Here is a 20,524-nt window from a genome sequence, read left to right as displayed (position 1 = left end):
CCTGCATTCTACTGGTGTCACAGACACATGGACAAGAATTAATGATTAAATGGCACTACAAACAACTGTGCATGCAGCATTCCACAAGAAACCATGTGAGTGAATGTCCAGCTGCCTTGGGATCTTAGATGAAGAGGAAAGGAAGTGAAGGAGCTGGTTCTGGAAAGAAGGAGTATATACTGGGCTCTCGGCAATAAGAGGAGATAAGAAATAGGTAAAAATATAGTTTAGTTTGGAAGTTGATGGCCATCAAAAGAAACATTTCTTGCCAGATGAGGGCTCCTAATAGAGTAATACTATTGTTCTTCAGCCAAGGATATTAAATTCTGCTTAATAATACAAAGGAAAGGTATATTTTTACAGAAAGATTTTCTTATTGTGAGATTATGCTTAATGATCTAGAATATAGAGATAATTCTGAGAGTGGGGGAAGAAAGGAAAGTCAGGAATTGGCTCCTAATTTGTTAAAGTTATGTCAGGGTTGTCCGTTAATTTCTGCCACAGATGCAGGTATATACAGAAGGTGTTTAGTCTAATGAGCAACATCTGCACAAATGAAGAAAACAGAATGTGTGCCTGCAGTCAATATGAAATGAGCTTTTTATTATCTTCAGAATTGCATCAATTATTTAAAAATTTAAAATATCATTATTCCTACAGGGTTTAACTGTAAAATGAGTACAAACTGTCTAGCTGCAGCATGTGATTTTTAAGAGGGAGTGTGTAAAGTCTTCCTAGTCTCACTTTCAGGTTTTGTATTAGTATTTTTGAGGTGTGGGGGACATTTTATAACTCCAGCTGCCACAGAGACGAGGAAGAGAACAACTGAAGGGATCATCGATCATCATTAGATGCCTGGCTGAGTCTAGAAAAACATTAATTAACAACTGAGCCAGTTGACACCATTGTACACTGTGCCCCAGCAGTGCCTGGCAGCTGCAGTGCAGAAAAAGCAGATGGTTAAATTAGTCCCAAGTAGGGAATTGGCAGTTTGGATTAGGTAGAATAACAAGCAGAGGGGGTGGACAAGGTAATTTAGGAGGCTAATCAGAGTGCATTTGAATGTGCTGTCATGTTCCACAGGGAAGGAAGAGGTAGGAAAGGGGCTTGAATGTTTGTGGAAGAAAAATTTGCTTATTAGTCAAGTCTGTGAAGAGCTGGGTTTCTTTCTTGTAGGACTTCTTACAATCTTTAATATGCCAAATTAAAATTTGAGTTCCAACATGGAGATCATGCTATGCACTAACTTATTTGATTCTAGAACTGAAGCGTCTTTAATATCTCCTGGGATGGTAGTGTTGATCAGAACATTTTGAGTCACTTCCTGTAGCCCAGAGACTCTGTTGCAATCATATTTTAGAATGTGACACTTAGGGGTTCGATGAATGCTTATTGAGTTAAAATAAATAATGAAATAAGGATACTTTCTAAGGCATTTATCGTAGCTTAACAAATATATAGGCCTTTATTTTATATTAGAAAAAGCCTGGACATTCCCTGCCAGTGATTTATAAAATAACTTTGGGGAAACAATCTTCATGTAATTTGAGAACTGCCTGGTACTTTGTTGCTTTATTGTCATGATTCTTTACCTCAGAGCCAGAATAATAAAGTGTTACTTGAAAATGATCTGGCCTTTTAGGAAAATAAAATGATTTCTGAAATTGAGAACATTACTTTTATAAAGGGTTTTTAATATCTCTCTTTGAACCCAGCAGCAGCACTACTGATAGTGGTAAGTTGAAATGTGGGGCTACTCAAGACATTTTTAGTCATAATTTTAAAAGTGTATGTTTCCTGCCACTTATTTTGAACTTAAGAGAACACGTTTAAAAAATTTTTATGTGTAATTCAAATCTAGGTTGTAAAGCATCTGTTATTAAGGAAATTAATAACATCAGCCAGGCATCTAATGATAATAAGATCTCAGGACTATATGTTACAGCTGATCAATCAGTTACCCCATCGCCATAACGTAAAGTGTTATTATTATAAAAGAGATGTTTAAGAAACTTAAAGTGTTATAAATAAGAGCTTTTATGAAACTTACTTTTTGTAATATTCTTAAACTATAAAATGGATCTACTGGCATATTCACAGTTATACTATATATTATTTTTCACAGTAACAATGGAAGTTTCTTTCTGTGTCTCCTTTGGGAGTAATAGGTTGGGGTTTTTTGTTTCTTATTGGAAGCATCTGGTTATGAAACCTAAAGTTGTAGTTGAAGGTCAGTCACTTAAATAAGCAGCTTTCAGAAATAAATAGGCACCTTTCAGAATTCATGTAGTTGTTTTCTACATTATTGTATAAAAAGGCTAAGCTTTGAATGTTTAAGGAATTATCATTATTGGTACCAAAATATTTCCTCTCCTTTATCTTTTCCTTCATGAAAATCAGAAATGTTATTATTTCATGTTTTAAAATCATATGCATAACATCTACATGTTCACGTGTAACTTCCAAAACCATTCATGTGCTTCTAGTACAGTATGCAAATCACTTGATTCATTCTTTTGTCATTTTCTTTAGTTGACTTACATTTCATTTTCAAATCAGTCTCTCGACATTTCATTTTCAAATCAGTCTCTCGATTTCCTTTTCCTATTCTGAAATCATTTTAATGTAAGTTTAATTTATGGTATGTTTGTGTTTTTATTTTTTGTTGAATTTTTTCCTTTCCTCCATTTTGTTTTTCGGTTTTATTTTTAACATTCCATGTGCACCCGCCATTTTTCCCCCAACAGTGACCTACCTCAGGATCTTTGTCCTCTGTACAGGCCTGGAGAATGGGAAGACCTGGCTTCAGAAAAGGATATCAACCCCTTCAGTAAGTTCAAGTCCGTCAATAGGGAAAAAAGACAGCAAAATGGAGAAAGAACGATGACTTCGGATTTCAAATCAACAGGACCTCTGGAGAAGTCAACAGAACTCACACATACAAAGCCCTCAGGTAGCTCAGTGTCAGGGAAATTAAAGAAACTGGAACCCACTAAGGAGACAACCCTGAGTCAATCTCCCGTAGTCACTAAGCTCAGCAAGGAATCTTCTGACATGCGCACTGCATTTGAATCTACAGCCAAAGAAAATTCCCTTTTAGGGGAAGATGATGACTTTGTTGACTTGGAAGAACTTTCATCTCAAACCGAGAGTGGAATGGACAAAAGAGACCCATCGAAGGAATGCCTTTCGGTTGACCCCGAGAAACGAAAGAAGGCTAAGTCACAAATAATCACTTCTGCTATGGACATGCAGGGGCAGTCAGCCCTGAACTTTTCAAAAGTAGAGAGTGATGCTGAGCTAAAGGGAGCCCTAGACTTAGAAGCCTGTGAGAAACAAGATGTAATGCCAGAAATGGACAAGCAGTCGGGTTCCCCAGAAAGCCAGGTGGAACACACACTGAACATTCATGAAGATCTAGATAAAGTTAAACTCATTGAGTACTACCTAAATAAGAATAAAGAAGGGTCGCAGTTATCTGAAAATTTGCAGAAGAAGGAATTAAGTGACCACAAAAATACTGAGCCAGTGGGAATAGACATCACCCTTAGTAGTTCTCTTCCCCAGACTGGTGACCCCACAACTGAGAGCAATAAAGAGCCAGATAAAACATGGGTAAAGGAGAGAGAGCCCCTTCCACTGAAACTAGACACCAATACTGAAGAAAATATGGTAAAAGAATCCTTGGACTCTACTCTGGACAATATCTGTCAAGGTGCACAAATGGATAATAAATCTGAAATTCAATTATGGCTTTTAAAGAGAATTCAGGTACCTATTGAAGGTGAGCTGTTTTCCCTCATATTTTTATGTTCTGTTGTATAACTTGCCTTTCTAAAACTTGCCCCTGTAGTAGCAAATGTATACAATTATTTAAGAGTAGTGTTTTCTCAATCGAGTACTTCCTTACTATTAGCATCAATGATTAGGGAAAAATCATAAAATATGGTATGTTTTGGAACTTGAACTATAACAGATTTCTATTTCAAAAGCAGTTTATTTTGTAAAATATATTTCAAGTTGTTTTCCTTTTTATGTTAGATTTGTAAATCTAAAAGGGTTTAAAATGATTTTGAAGAGATTTCAATTCTAAACTGAATTGCACAGTGGCAAAATTGGGTCCTGATATCATTTATTAATACATACAACTGTGGATTGTCACAATTCTACATTATTTGCTGTTGTGTTGGTTTTTATGCTTATTTCTGGTATGTAGCACCTATTTGTTATATACCAATTTGAAACATTTCAAGTTTTTTTCCTCTGTGCTTAAGCAGGTCTGGAAAATTTATTAGTTCTAATATGAAGTAGCCAAATGGTGTTCATGCCATATGCTATGACTTTCCATCACTAAGAGGGATTGTATGCTATTCTTTGAATGTTGAAGTTTACTGTCACCAATTTTGTCAGTATTGAGGGAGGTTTTTTTCATCTGTGATTCAGATATTCTTCCTTCAAAAGAAGAAAAGAGCAAGACCCCACCCATGTTTCTGTGTATCAAAGTGGGAAAACCAATGAGAAAATCCTTTGCCACTCACACTGCTGCCATGGTCCAGCAGTACGGCAAACGAAGAAAGCAGCCAGAGTACTGGTTTGCTGTTCCGCGGGAAAGGTAAGTATGAGTGAGATGAGAAAATTTGCTGGTTAGATTCCAATTGCATTTGGATATTCCTTATTCTTACTTTTTATTCTTCAATAAGAACCTTGTCTTAAGGATTGTGGAGTTTCTGCAAGGATATTGGATGGCTTTCTGCTAAAGGGTGGTTTGACATAGCTAACATGAGGTCATCATAGGTGCTGTGCACATTAACTTCCCATGCAGTTGATTTTTAAATGAAGGAAGATATAGATCGTCTCCAGTGCCAGGGTTTGGAAGTGCTCTTCTGTGAGAATAAAAGAACACCATGGAGCAGATCCAAACCTGTCTAAGTGCAGTAAAGAGGCAGGATTTATTCTAATTTTTCAAGTGCTTTAATGGTAGGGAAGTAAATAAATATTCTTTGGCCTTATGGAGGGTGCATCTGTGACTCAGCACTTGAAACTCAGTACATGAAACGTGGCACCTACGTAGATCAAGGGGCTATACCTTCAGAGGGATTGGTATTTTTTATTTTTTAACATTTATTTTTAAATTGGTACACAATAATTGTTTGTTGTGGGTTTGTTTAAGGGATAGAGCTGGTATTTCTGTGAAAGTTTATAAAATGTGATGATCAAGTCAGATAATCAGCATGTCCATCACCTCAAACATTTATCATTTCTTGGGATTGGGAACATTCAAATTCCTCTCTTCTAGCAGCATATGTCTGTGAACTGTCATCACTCTACTCTGCTGTAGGACACTAGAACTTATTGCTCCTACCTAACTATAATTTTGTTCCCATTTGCAAACCTTTCCCTATCCCCCCACCCCGCTCACACCCTGCCCAGCCTCCAGCAACCACAGTTCTACTCTTCTAGAATCTACCATTTTAGCTTGCACATATATGAGAACATTTGATACTTACCTTTTTGTGCCTGACTTATCACTTAACATCATGCCCTCCAGGCTCATTTGCACTGCTGCAAATGACAAGATTTAATTCTCTTTATAGCTAAGTAATATTGCATGGTGTGTGTGTGTGTGTGTGTGTGTGTGTGTGTAACACAATTTCTTTACACTGATTCATTGATGGGCATTCAGGTTGACTCTGCATCTTGGTCACTGTGAATAGTGCTCCAGTGAACATGGAGTGCTGAGAGATTTATATTTTTAAATTACCAAAGATACTTTCTTGATTTTGTGACAGCCTAAGATAGCAGAAATGGTGTCCTAGAAATTCTTCAACAGTATATCACTGAGGATATGCTTATGATTAAAAAAAAAAAGAAAGAAACTCTTTTCTTCAGAAAAACATGTTTTCCTTTTGTTATGTGTTAGAGTAAAACTGTCTTTACAAAGGACATGCAGACTCTGCGTCTGATAGAAGAAAAAGTTGGCTCCGATCTACATATTGTGGGGTCGGGCTCCAAATTCCTTAATAGGACACCCATAGCACAAGAGTTAATAACAAGAATCAACAAATGGGACTTTCTTTAATTGAAAAGTTTTTTCTCAGCAAGAGAAACAATAAGAGAAGTAAATAGGGAGCCTACATCATGGGAACAAATTTTTACTCCTCACACTTCAGATAGAGCCCTAATATCCAGAGTATACAAAGAACTCAAAAAATTAGACAATAAGATAACAAATAACCCAATCAACAAATGGGCCAAGGACCTGAACAAACACTTCACAGAGGAGGACATACAATCAATCAACAAGTACATGAAAAAATGCTCACCATCTCTAGCAGTCAGGGAAATGCAAATCAAAACCACCCTAAGATACCATCTCACTCCAGTAAGATTGGCAGCCATTATGAAGTCAAACAACAACAAGTGCTGGCATGCAGTCACTTTTGACTGTGAATCCCACATATCTTTGCTTTTCTTGACTAGTCATCAGACATCTTCATCTGGGCGGATCTTTCAACTAACACATCTGCCAAGAAAAAAAAAAATCACTCAGCCAGCTCCCTTAGCATGAATTTCCATAAAGCAAAATTAATTCCAAGTGAGGGCACGTCTTCTGGATGATTATTACCCAGGATGATAATTCTTATTAGGGGAGTTGGCTCATTTTGAATAAATTATAGTTCAATGCAAAAAAAAAGGATTTTTATTAGTGAATTTTCAAATAAGCTTTTTCTTAGACATAAAAGCACATTAATATGGACATTAAGCATAATTTATTTTGCATTAATGTAATATAGTCTTCTACTTGTGTCTGCAGCCTCCGCTGTATCTTGTTGAACTTTTAAACTAGTAATACTACTGAAAACTGTTTCCACACAAACAATGTGAATTTCTCAAGCCCTTTTAACATTAGAGTACTAAATTTAGAATTTCAAAATTAAACAGTATCTTTGAGATTTAGGCCAATTTTTGATTTTATAGGTGAGAAAAACATCATCAAAACTTTCAGCTACATTGTGGTTTGTGGGAACTTTCATTCTTTATCAGAAAAATCATCTCTACATAATTTTTTCTCTGGGAAAATGCATTGTTCATAGTATTAGAAAATTTTTTCCACTATATTTTCTTTAACAGGACTGTGTGTACCAAAAACTCTTATAGAATAATTATAGCAATCCTACACATGTGATTGTTGGGCTGTCACTTTTTAACCCAGAAGAAATTCTAAGTACTAAGAAGTGCTTCTCTTTGACCTCTTATACCAGTGACTTCTGTGAGTTTTTTAAAGTAGGTCACTTGCTGCATTCTGTTATACTGTAATTTATAGTTTCTGTGACTTACTTTTCTTTTGAATTTGATTTTATACTTAAAAGAATAGCTTTCTTTCTTGAGTGAATTATTAATTAACAAAACTTTTTTTGGGAATCCTTATGCTGCCTTCATTATATTTTTTAATGTTAATAGGTTTTTTGTGGGGTTTGGGGTTTTTTGTTGTTGTTGTTTCCATGTAGATATTATGAAATTTTGCTGTAATTATCTCCTTTTGTATTTCCTTATCTTTTTGCTTTAAAGGAACCCACATTTTAGGTTAAAAGGGTACAGATGGAACAGTCCTATAGTAAATTCCCACTTACACTTCCAAATGCACAGTAGGAAATTAGTTCACTTTTTATTCCAATTTCTGAAATTCTTCAGAATTTAAACCTCAACAGAAGTCCTTAAGGAGGAGCTAGAAAGAGGCATGCACTATTTTTCTCAAACAGATGGTAATTTCTGGATTTCTTTTCTACATCAAACTGAATATTTCATCTTGCTTTCTATTTAATGCACGGATGCATCTGTTGGAATTTCAGCAGCAGAGTGAATTCACCCTAACAGTAGCTCCCTTCCTAGGGTACAGTGTCTTCTCACAGACCTTATAGGTGTGGCAACTTGTTCTCAAGAGGCTGGTGTTTTTAGCTCATACAATACACCAAAGCTCCCTGTCACAGGAAAATAATATTTTGATGTTGACAAAACTCAAAAAATCTTTGTTTTACTCTTCTTTTCTGTTGTTCCTGATACCTTTGTAAAAACGTTTGCTTTTTTCCTTGGTTATTTTTTCTAAAAAATTAACTCTACCTAATCTTGCCTTCCTTTACAATGTACAGAATCAGGGTACTTCTCTTGAATCAGCTGAGGATAATAGTAGTGTGCTTGGGATGTTTATAAAATTTCCAGAATTTGACATATATACCTGGATGATCCTGGATTTTTCTGTTTTCTCTCTCATTTAACCCTGAGGGCAGTAGATAATTCCTTTCTATTTTAATTGTCTACTTCAGATTCAGAAGCCTTTTTACGAAATGTTCAAAATTAGAAGTATTTCAGATTTTAGTTTTTTAAAATTTTGGAATATTTGCATAGGTTTTACCAGATAAGAATCCCTATTCCAAAAATCTGAAATCAACACATTTGAAATCTGGAACTTTTAAATGCCGACATAAATGACATTCAAAAATTTTCAGATTCTAATTTTTTGATTAGAGATGCTTAGCCTATACGCTTGTATAGGATTTTTCAACCTTGGTTGCTATTGATATTTTCAGCTGCATGATTCTTAGTTGTTGTAGTGTTAGTGGGGTTGGAGGTAGCTTATGAATTATAGGATTCATTTACCTATAATTCATTTACCATTGCCTTTACCCACTAGTTACCAGTAGCTTCTGGCAGTTGTGACAAGCAAAAATGTCTCCAGACTTTGCCAAATATCCTCTGGATGACAAAATTGCTTTACACTGAATAGCTCCATAATATAGGAATTTGATTTTGTACTTAAAACTTTATTATACTTGATTATACTCATAGAATTTGCTCATCCATATATACTATTTCCTTTAGTAATTCCTAATATTTTAAAACACTTTTTGCAAGGAATTTTATTAAAAATTTTGGTTTATTTATTGATGTATAGCTTTTTATCTATAAAAATGAAACATTCCTTTGGGAGCAATGGTGTTATTTGGAAGTAATCCTCAATGGATAGAGTGCTGTAAGCAGTAAGGTTGTTGGTATTAACAAGAATTTATTTTTGCACTTTCACTTTGTGTAAGCCTCTGCTAGAAACTATCTAAGATATAAGAAGACAATATCCTCTGGTCTGAAAAAGTTATGGAGTCATGGGCTGCCCCATTACCTAATGGTCCCCAGAATCAGGCAGACATGAATGAGAATCACTAGGAAATGAATGAAATGCTTTATCCCTGCAAAACATAATTTCTTACTTTGAAAAATTGGTCATTTTGAGGACTAAGCAATTAGGTCGTATTTGAACAAACAATTGTTGAGTGCAGACTTCCTGACAAGCATTGGGCTAGTTCTAGATAAATAAGCCTGAGACCTTACCTGAATACCTTATGAAAAGCTATTGAAAATTGTTCCAGGAGATTCAAGATGTCAGATTAGAGGGCACTTGCAGGAGTACTTTTTTCTCAGCAAAGTGAGTGAAAGAGGGAATTCACTGAAATTCAGCATCAGACAGTCTCTTTAGAGACTCAGAAATGCAGGTGCATTGAGCCAAGAACAAGAAGCCTAGTCAACAGCATACCCCATGGGTTCACCACAAAGGGGAATGATAATACAAACAGAGAGAAACACAACAGACACATGTGGCACAGAAGAACCCTTTAGATCAGAAAAGCAGCCCGAACTTAGTAGATTCAAAGACTGTTGTTTGAAAAGTGCTATTTCTCTACTGGCAAACAGAGAACTGAGGTGAGAGCTACTGCAGGAGCCAAGATATAGCAAATATTGCCATACTTTCTCAGAAAGTGCCTGCCCTGTGGCCTAGGGTGTACCTAGCAGACCTCAGGTGGAGCTAAAGAGGGTCAGGAAACTAACAGGTGAGTGTGAATACACTCAGGGACAAAGCCTGGGAAGGCAGTGTTCTTGGTCAGCAGAGTATGTAAGACTTGTGAAAGGTTGGTTCTTCTGCTCTGTAAGGAGAACTCTTGGGAAGTTCCTGAGATCTAGACTCCTAGCAGAGATCAGCATCTGCCTGGTCCTAGGAGTATATTGATCTAAACTCTCCAGAGCAGACATTAGCCAACAAAGTCACTAACGCTTGATTCTACTCAAGCCCCAGCCACCAGAACTCCCCTCAAAGAACTCTGCAGCAGCCCCATCCTGGGAGTGCGTCCATCTTTATAAAACACACACACACACACACACACACACACACACAAATTGGTTTGTGGCTCTTTCTCTCTCTCTGTGTTTTTTCTCATTTTTATATTGGTTATTTTTCCTGGTCTTTTGAATGTTAGGGGGTTTTGTTTATTTTTAGGTTTTGTTTTTGTTTGCTTATTTCTCATTTCTCTTTCTCTTCCCACTAACATCCACATTTTCATGTTCTCTCTTTCTTCCTTTACTTGTCTTTTTTTAATTCTAATTTTCCTCCTCCTCCTTTATAGCCACCACTTGCTACATCTCTTCTGTAATTTCTCTGTTCACATTTTCAACATTCTAAACTTTCTTTTACTTCTCTGTCACATTTCCTTTTCCATTAAGGAACTGTCTAACTCCACGTCATGTACAACCACAAGAGTGGGATTCTGATTTAGTATAAGTTATACTCCAAGTATGTATACTATGCCAAAATACACTCTACTGACATGTATACCTAAAAAAAATTTAAAAAGAAAATAACTATCAACCAAGATTGTTACATCCAGCAAAGCTATGCTTCAGAATGGAAGTAAATTAAAACCTTCCAAGATAGTCAGAAACTAAAAGATTTCATAACTATTAAGCTAGCCCTACAGAAAGTACTTAAAGAAATACTTCATACAGAAAAAAAAAAACACAAAGCTCACAATTGGACAGTTCTCATTTGAAGAGTAACTAAGCAAATGAGAAATAGGATAGAATTAAAAATTATAAATTAATTAAAATGGCAGGAAATAACAAACATCTCTATATAATAAAATTGAATATAAATGGTCTCAAATAGAGTTAATAGACATCTATAAAATGTTTCTTCCAACAACAGCCAGACATACTTCCTTTTTAGCTGCTCTTGAAAACTTCTCCAAAAAATATAATTTAGGTCACAAAGCAATTCTTAGAAAATACAAAAAAATAAAAAATAAAAACGGAAAGAAAGAAAGAAAAAGAAAAAAATAATTCCTTGCATCTTAGCTGATCATAATTGAATGAAATTAGAAGTCAACACTAAAAAACCCTACAGAAGTTATATGAACACCTGGATATTGAATAGTACACTTCTGAAAGATGTATGAAATCAGGGTAGAATATAAAAAAAAAATTAGAATTAAGAATAGTGATAAAACCAGCCAGAAACTCTGGGATACAACGAAGGCTGTTTTAAGAGGGAAAAATCTATAGGTATGAGTGCCTACATAAGAAAATCAGAAAAATACCAAACAAATGGCCTAATGATGTATCTCAAAGCCTTTGAAAAACATGAACCAACTTCAAAACAGAAGGAAGGAAAAATTAAGATCAGAGACAAATCAAATTATCACTGTTTGTACATGATATGATCCTATACTCTAGCCAAGGATGTGAAAAATATCTAACAATGAAAATTATAGAACTGAAGAAAACCCAAGAAGATGAAAAGACCTCCCGTGCTAATGGATAGGCAGAATTAATACTACTAAATAATCATATTACCAAAAGCAATATGGAGATTTAGTGCAGTCCTCATCAAAATACCAATGGCATTCTTTTTTTAATATTTATTTTTTAGTTATAGTCGGACACAATATCTTTATTTATTTATTTATTTTATGTGGTGTTGGGAATTGAACCCAGGGCCTCGCCAGTGCTAGGTGAGCGCTCTACCACTGAGCCACAACCCCAGCCAACCAATGGCATTCTTAACAGAGCTAGAAAAAGAAGTTCTAAAATTCACTTAGAATAACAAAAACCTAGAATAGCCAAACCAATTCTAAGCCAAAAAAACCACGCAGGAGATATCACAATGTCTGACTTCAAATTACATTACAGAACTACGGCAACAAAACCAAATGGTTGCTGGTATAAACACAGACATTTAGACAATTGGTACGGAATAGAAGACATGAACCAGGGTCTGGTTTCATTCTTCTACATATGGCTAACCAGTTTCCCTATATAGCAAAATGTATACAAAATGTACACATTTTGTGTAAATATATAACCAATAATAAATTCTAGAGAGGATGTGGAGAGAATGTTTTATACTGTTGGTGGGATTGTAAATTAGTACAACCACTATAGAATTCAGTGTGGAGGTTTTTTAAAAGACTAGGAATGGAACCATGATATGACCCAGCTATACTACTCTTTGGTATTTATCCTAAAGAATTAAAGTCATTGTACTACAGTGGCACATACATACCCATGTTTAGAGTAGTACAATTCATAATAGCCAAACTATGAAATAAGCCTAGGTGTCTGTCAACAGAAAATGTATATATATGCTATGGAGTTTTATTCTGCCATAATGGGGAAGGATTTGTCATTTGCAGGAAAATGGAAGGAACTTGAAACCATTATGTTAAGCAAACATTGTAAGTTTTCTCTCATATGTGGAAGCTAAAGAGGAAAAAGGTATATGGGGAGAAATCTTATGAAAAGTGAGGGGAGATAAATAGAATACAGAAAAGGGATCAGGGGGAGGGAAGAGGAGAGGGAAAGGGGAAAAACTGGGGAATGATATTGGCCAAATTATATTATTATGTTGTGTGCATGTACAAGTATATAACAACAACCCCACCATGTACAACAATAATTCACCAATAAAAATATAGAAAAGAAGAAAGTAGTTTCTAACACTTTCTGGATACTTAATATCTGATTGTATTTCTTAGGTTTGGATTCTGTTTTACATTTAAAAAATAATGTGATTATCTCCTTTTCTCTTTTCTTTCTTAATACTAAGAGGTTATTTCCTTTGTAGAAAGGACCGATGATTCCTGTTCAAATTAAAACTATTCTCCTTTTTATCCAATTATTTATGGCTTCTTAATCTCCAAAATGCTTTATAATAACTTGATTTTTTATAAATCAGCTTTTAAAATAAGTAAGATGGAAGCAGTATTAAACACCAGGAATTAGATAGAATTGCCAAGTGATGCATAAATGTTTAATCCAAACTGAATTAGTTAAGTGTGATTTGTATAATAAGTAAAATAATAAAAGAGAAAGAGGAGAAGAAATAGGGAGAGCCATGAACATATTTTTTTCCACTTAATAATTGTGCTAAATGATTTTGGCAACACTTGAATATATAGGTAAGCTGAATGTAGATGGGTAGAGAACCTGTTTTACATTCAGTTATTTTTCTATATAGTATGTTGTGTGCATTTTATTCATCATATATAATTATGTATATGTAAACAGTATAATTAACACCATCTTTGTAATTTCTGATTGATTTAATCATTTATCTATTTGAATTTTTTGCCATTAAAAACAGTGTTACAAAAAAAAAAAACAGTGGTACATTAAACATCTTAGTAATATCCTTCAGGTAGTCCTACCAAGTCAGAGAACACGTTACATGCTTACAATGCATATAGCACGTGAAAGTAGTAGCAATTTATACCACACTGAAGTGTCCTCCCCATGAGTTGAAAAACCTAAGTATTATGATCCTTTATCAACACCAGTTTGATGATTAAAAAAAGAAAACATGTAGCTTTAAAATCTTAAAGTCGATTTGGAACTTTTTTATAACTTTTGTTTAATGTAAGGTAACACATTGAACTGAGAGTTTTTGTCTTCTGTGATTCCTTTAATATTAGAAAATGTACTTTACCTTGATATGCAAGTTTATAATACATTTATTAAAAATATTCTGACATGCTGTTTCTCTATTTAATATCTAATATCAAAAAACCCTTGAATTTATACAAGGTATATAGTTATGCTTTATGCCTGTACACACATTTAATAAACTCACCATGTATGAGTTGATTCTGTTTTAAAAAGCATGATATTTTCTTACATAATGTTGAACATAATTGAAATTCCTAACTATAGTTGGGATTTTTAGACTCTCAAAATAAAAATGCGTGACGTACGCAGGAGTGCACAGGTATGTCATTCTAAATGGTGCTATCCATGTTGTATGTATACATTTCAGATTTCAATTTTTGACCAGTAGTAGTACTACTTCTTGTAGAATATGTCATTTCTCCAGAATTCCCTATGGTTGCCTAGCTCAAAGAATAGAACAGTCAAAGCCTTATTTTTAGGAAAAAGTTATATATATATATATATATATATATAAACTTTATCTATTCATTTTTATGTGGTGCTGTTGAGGATCAAACCCAGTGCCTCACATGTGCTATGTAAATGCTCTACCACTGAGCAACAGCCCCAGCCCAAAGTGCCTATTCTTTAGGTCAGCACTTTCCTAAAGATATTCAATGGAAAGCTTGTCCCATGGACAATTTATAGGTGTTTATAATGAAGTATGTTCCATTGTTTAGTTTTTAGCTCTATCTAGAGTAGAGCTTTATGCTCATAATAGCCACTACTTGTGCCTCTTGTTTTATCCATGGTATATGGTATCATGAGCCATTCATTCCCTGAAGCCAGAATGAAGACATAATCCTACTTCTCAGTCACCTCCCCACAAGGGTCAGTCACCACCATATCCAGATTATTCTATTCACTTAACATCTCTTGGATCGATTGCTTCTACTTGGATCTCTTGCTTCTATTTTGATCCTTCTGCGGACAGATGGCCATGTTTCTACTTTGAGAAATGTAAATTTGAATTCTTGGATGGCATTCTTGAGATCTCTCCCTTCCTGCCCCATCCCACCTCACCTAAATTCATATATTAGTTTAAACTTGTCCTCTATGAAACTTGCCCTGTGTGATTTAGGTGCCCTTCACTATCTTCTCACCTCCATCCCAGCACTTCCTAAACTCTTCTACAAATATGGATTCTCTGTGGCTTTTTCCTATTAGACTATAAGCTTCCTGAGGGCAAGGATCAAGTGTTTGACATTGTGTCTTAGAAAAAGCATAGCGTCTAGTATGTCATAAATATTTCTTAATGTTAATTGGATGGGTACATGGATAAATGGGTCTAATAGATTCAAAGTTACTAGTTATTCCTTATAATTAAAAGATATATACTTTTATAATATTTTGGAAATACAAAAAAGAAAAATTTTGTTCCACAAAGTGAAATCCAATTCATTTTAATTGTGTAACTTTTTGGTCTTTTTTCTATGTATTGATTAATGTAATAATGTTATATGACGATATATATACACTATTATGTAAACTGCTTTTACTTAAGGGTGTCTTTCTTTCCTATTAAATATTCCAGGTGCATGCCTTTAGTAAGCATGCATAACTTTTATAATGAGAAGCAAAAATCAAAACAAAAAGAAATTTGATTTTTGTATTAAGTTCATTTTAAAATAGGAAGATGTCCAAATCCTAAGAATCCCATTGGAAACTGAGAAATATGCCTTTAACAGCACTATTCTTAGAGAACAAAGTATGAATTAAAGGAATTACTAGCTGACCTAGTTTTCTAGCATGAAATCTTTTAACTATAGTTAATGTGGAATTTTCTGATCAAAAGTCACCTTACTTTTAGTAGGATCAGGGCTAAACTGGAATCTTTAATCACTGTTCTAAGACGACCTCAGGGTTGAACATTCTTTAATGTACTTTCTGGAACAACTTAGAATATACTCAGCCAAACCAGGTATATTTCAGAGTATGAATACAAATCCTATGATTTTTAAGTACCACATATCATTCTGTCATACTGTAATCTATCTCCTTCTCCTTCTCCTTCTCCTTCTCCTTCTCCTTCTCCTTCTCCTTCTCCTTCCTGGTGATTGAACCCAGGCTCCATACATTCCACATTGAGCTATACTCCCAGCCTAGACTGTAATCGTTTTTTCTTTTCTCCACATTTTTTTTTTTTTAAATTGGGGCATTATAGTTGTACACAAGAATGGAATTTGTTGTTCTATACTAGTACCATGCACACAGTATAACAATATTATTTGGCCATTATCCCTCCCCAGTACTCCCCTCACCAACTCTCTGGTTCCTTTCATCTATTCTACTGATCTCCCTTTGCTTTACATGCAGTCACACATCCACACCACCACCAACAACTTTCTTTTCTCTTTTACACTCTAGCTTGCACATATGAGAGAAAACATAATGGCCCTTGACCTTCTCAGTTTGGCTTATTTCCCTTAACATGTTTTTGAGTTCCATGCATTTTCCTGCGATAACATAATTTCATTCTTCACTATGGCTGAATAAAACTCTATTGTGTATATATACCACATTTTCTTTATATCTACTCACCTGCTGATGGACATCTATACTGGTTCCATAGTTTGACTATTGTGAATTGTGCTGCTATAAACATGGGTATGCACATATCACGATAGTATGCTGATCTTAATTCTTTAGGATAAATACTGAAGAGTGGTATAGCTGGGTCATATCATGGTTCCATTCCTAGTCTTTTGAAAAACCTCCACACTGAATTTTATAGTGGTTGCACTAAGTTACAGTCCTACCAACAGTATAAAAATTTTCTTTATTTTTCCATGTCCTCTCCAGCATTTATTATTGTTTCTATTCTCAATGACTGCCATTCTGACTGGTATGCAATGAAATCTCAATATAGTTTTAATTTGTATTTCCCTAATTGCTAATGATGTTGAACATTTTTTCATATATTTGCTGGCCATTTGTATTTATTCTTTTGAAAAATGTCTGTTTAATTCATTTGCCTGTTTATTAATTGGGTTATTTGGTGGGGTTTTTTTGGTGCAAAATTTTATGAGTTTTTTACGTATTCTGGATATTAATCCTCTTCACTTTCCTAATTGTTTCCTTTGTTGTGCAGAAGCATTTTAATTTGATGCCATGATGGCATGTTTTTCTGAGCTTTAGGGATCCTATGAAGAGAGTTATCACCTAGACCCACATGTTGGAGTGTTGACCTTACGTTTATCAATTTCTTTCTTCAATGTTCTATAGTTTTCATTATAGAGGGCTTTCACATCCTTGGTTAGATTTATTCCAGTTTTTTTAAATGTTATTATGAATGGAATTGTTTTCTGATTTCTTTCTCAGCAGATTCATTGTTGGTATTTAGAAAAGCTATTGATATCTGTATGTTGATTTTGTAACCTACTACTTTGCTAAATTTATTTATTAGCTCTAGCAGTATTTTGGTGGAGTTTTTAAAAATATTCTGAGTATAAGATCATATCACCTGTAAACAGTGATAAGTTGACTTCTTTCTTTCCTATTTTTAATCCTCTATATACGGTAATTTTACTGTGATGTTTTAAGCTGAGAATGTTGCTAATAAAGAGAAATTCCTGCAGGGCATGGTGGCACGTGAGTGACTGTAATCCCAGCAGCTCAGCAGGCCTAGGCAAGTGGATAGTGAGTTCAGACAATCTCAGCAATTTAAGGAGGCCCTAGGCAATTTAGCAAGACCCTATCATTAAATAAAATATTTTTAAAAGGGTTGGAGTATAGCTCAGGGGTTAAGAACCCCTGGGTTCAATCTCTGGTAAGAAAGAAAGAAAGAAAGAGAGAGAGAGAGAGAGAGAGAGAGAGAGAGAGAGAGAGAGAGAGAGAGAGAGAGAGAGAGAGAAAGGAAAAGAAAAGAAAAGAAAAGAAAAAAGATTACCAAATTATTTCCAAATCAATCTGACATGAATTGCCCTTCTTCTCCCCCATTTAATAGCAATTTTGGAAACCTACTGAAGATGTCACCGAATTTTTAATCACTGACATGAATACTTTCTCTTCTGTTTTGAAAAGTACCTTAAAGGTTTTGAAGTGATTGCTTACTCTTTAGTCCTTTCCCCAATATTGTACCTTTTATTTCACCACCTCGGAGTTCTAGAAATTTATTACCTTCCAGAAATATCTTATCAAGCAGCTGCCTTTCAGTAGCTTCAGAAACCAGCCTTGGCCAATGTCTTGAGTTAATCATTGGCTCTACATCAGACCTGTGGTCCTGGAATCATAACCTCCTTTCTAAGGAAGCTCTTCACAGTGGTGGCTGTGCTTTTTGGTGGAGGAGCGAGTGCCAGCACTCTGAGGAGTAATTTTAGTCCTCTTTTCACTGCATGCTAATTAATCTCTGCCTATCAGTGATGCACACACTATTTTGGATTAAGTATGCAGAAACAGGAATTGCAGCAATCCCCTTATCCACGGGTTTTGCTTTCCATGAGTTCAGTTATCTGTAACTGCAATCTTAAAATACACAGTAGTGCAATAGATATTTTGAGAGAGACCACATTCACACAACTTTTATTCTGGTATATAAGTATTACATTTTACTTATTGTGCCTAATTTATGAATTAAACTATATCATAGATATGTGTGTATGGAAAAAAAAGGTTTATGTAGTTTGGGTACTATTTGGGGTTTAAGACATCTGTTGGGGTCTTGCAGCTAAGTGGGAGGAGGGTTTCTCTATTGCAAATCTAAATGCCTGCAGGGAATGGAGGTGAGGGAGGCTGGGGAGCGGGGTCATTTGCAGAGCCCTGCTCTAGGAACACCTGCTGTGAACCTCTGCAGCTGTGTGGGCATATGGTCCTGGTGGTGTTTGCCCTCTGTATCTTTTTCCAATAAGATAAAAAGTGGATTATATGTGTAAGGTCTCCCAATTTTTGAGTATTGACTATTGTTTAATTTTTTAAAAGTAAGAAGATCAATATGAATGCTATCACTGCTGAGTCTAAGCTATGGAATGCCATCCTAAGACCTCCAGCATTGATGTTAACATAAACTTTTAGTTTTTACTTATTTTTAAGTGATTGTTTTTGGGGGGTTTTTTGTGTGTTTTGTTTGTTTGAGCTTTCCTGCTGTCTTTGGGAAACCAGAAAAAAAGAAGGTTTTTTTTTTCCAGCTTTATTGAGGTAGATTGACAAAAACTATACATCTTTAAGGGCTATAACATGGTGATTTCATATTTATGGACATTGTGGAATATATATGACAATCAATAACATGTCTGTCACCTGACATGGTAACTATTTTTTTTCATTCTTTTTTTTTAATATTGTCTATTCTGATAAGAACACTTTTTAACAAATTTCAATAGTCCCCCCTTTATCTGCATTTTTACTTTTTAAGGTTTGTTTCATGTGATGAACTGTGGTTCTAAGATATTAAATGGAAAATTCCAAAAATAAACAATTCATACATTTTAAATTGCACACAGTTCTGAATAATGTGATGAAATCTGGTGCTACTTTGTGCCATCCTGTAGAGGGATGTGAACCATACCATTGTCCACTGTATCCATACACTACCCCGCTATGGTCACATAGTAGTTACCTGGGATATCAGATTGACTATTGCAGTATCTCAGCACTTACATTTAAGAAAATCTTATGTAGTAGTTTACCACAAAGTCACAATGCCTATGTCATCACATCATCTTATGATGTAGGCATGATTTCATCTCACATCAGCCCAAGAATAAAAGGTGAGTACAATAACTATGTTGAGACAGGAAGAGAGGAAGAGAAAGAGAACATTTCACACAATATTTATTACAACATATTGTTATAATTATTTTATTTTATTATTGTGGTTCATCATTTACTATGCTTAACTTATAGATTAAACTTTATCATAGTTAATTTGCAAAGGGGGAAATGTAGTATATATAAGGTATGGTACTCTCCAGTTTTAGTCGTCTCCTGGGGTCTTAGAACATAATCACTGGGGATAAGAGGACACTACTGTATATAATACAATATTATCAACTGCAGTCACATTGTGAAATAGACATGAAAAATTGATAGGTTGTAAATAAAATGTCAAAACATTTGATGCTGTAAATAAAATTTTCTTTCGATAGATACCCTGAGACCCTTTAAAAACGAACACAATACCAGGGCATTACTAAGCACTGGTTTAATTTGGAGTTGTAGAAGATTGACACTGGAAAAGACCTTGAAAGTACCATTTCATGGAAGGTCCTTCAGCCAGGCCATTGAGACTGGATTTTGAAAGGTGGTGCTTTTCCAGCTCTGACCTCTATGCATTTCTGAGGCTCTATTGGGTTTCCGAGGCTGTATTCAGAAATGGAACCTCCGGAGGTTTTAGACTAAAGTATATCTGAATAATTTATAATCAACAAAGCAAGTGGCCTCTGGGGCTACATGCATATGTACTTCAGTACTTTCTAGGCCACATTCTTTATTTCAGTTTTTCCCATTCTCTGGGTTACATCACAGTCTGAAGTATGTTTTTAATGTAATAGCAATTAAGTTATTTAACGGTTCCTGCTTATCATGTATGTGTGTGTGTGCACTTGTGTGTGGTGTTGGGGGTTGAGTCCTGGGTCTTCTGCATTCTGAGCACTTGCTTTGTCATTGAGCTATACCCTCAGCACATCTGTTTATAATATTTGAGTCAAGTGTCTAGTTTCTAGGTTATATTTTGTTGTATGCAGTCCTATTTTCTTTTCCCACAAGTCAAGTAGCCTTTGATAGG

The 20,524-nt window shown here is 35.0% G+C and overlaps 1 protein-coding gene across 1 annotated transcript in view; it reads left to right on the top strand.

Annotated features, from left to right (window-relative positions):
• The window catches only part of Ncoa7 (nuclear receptor coactivator 7), a 120,169-nt gene that overhangs the window by 75,004 nt on the left and 24,641 nt on the right, over window positions 1-20,524 (top strand). Inside the window, exons 8-9 of the mRNA XM_026381123.2 lie at window positions 2,748-3,784; window positions 4,444-4,612. Of these exons, the coding sequence (XP_026236908.2) occupies window positions 2,748-3,784; window positions 4,444-4,612 (1,206 nt within the window). The remainder of the gene's footprint in view (window positions 1-2,747; window positions 3,785-4,443; window positions 4,613-20,524) is intronic.

The sequence above is a fragment of the Urocitellus parryii genome, chromosome 8, assembly GCF_045843805.1.
Source record: "Urocitellus parryii isolate mUroPar1 chromosome 8, mUroPar1.hap1, whole genome shotgun sequence".
NCBI classification, from domain to species: Eukaryota; Metazoa; Chordata; class Mammalia; order Rodentia; family Sciuridae; genus Urocitellus; species Urocitellus parryii.
The sequence above is the reverse complement of the archived record's forward strand: the minus strand, read 5'-3'. Positions and strand labels throughout refer to the sequence as shown.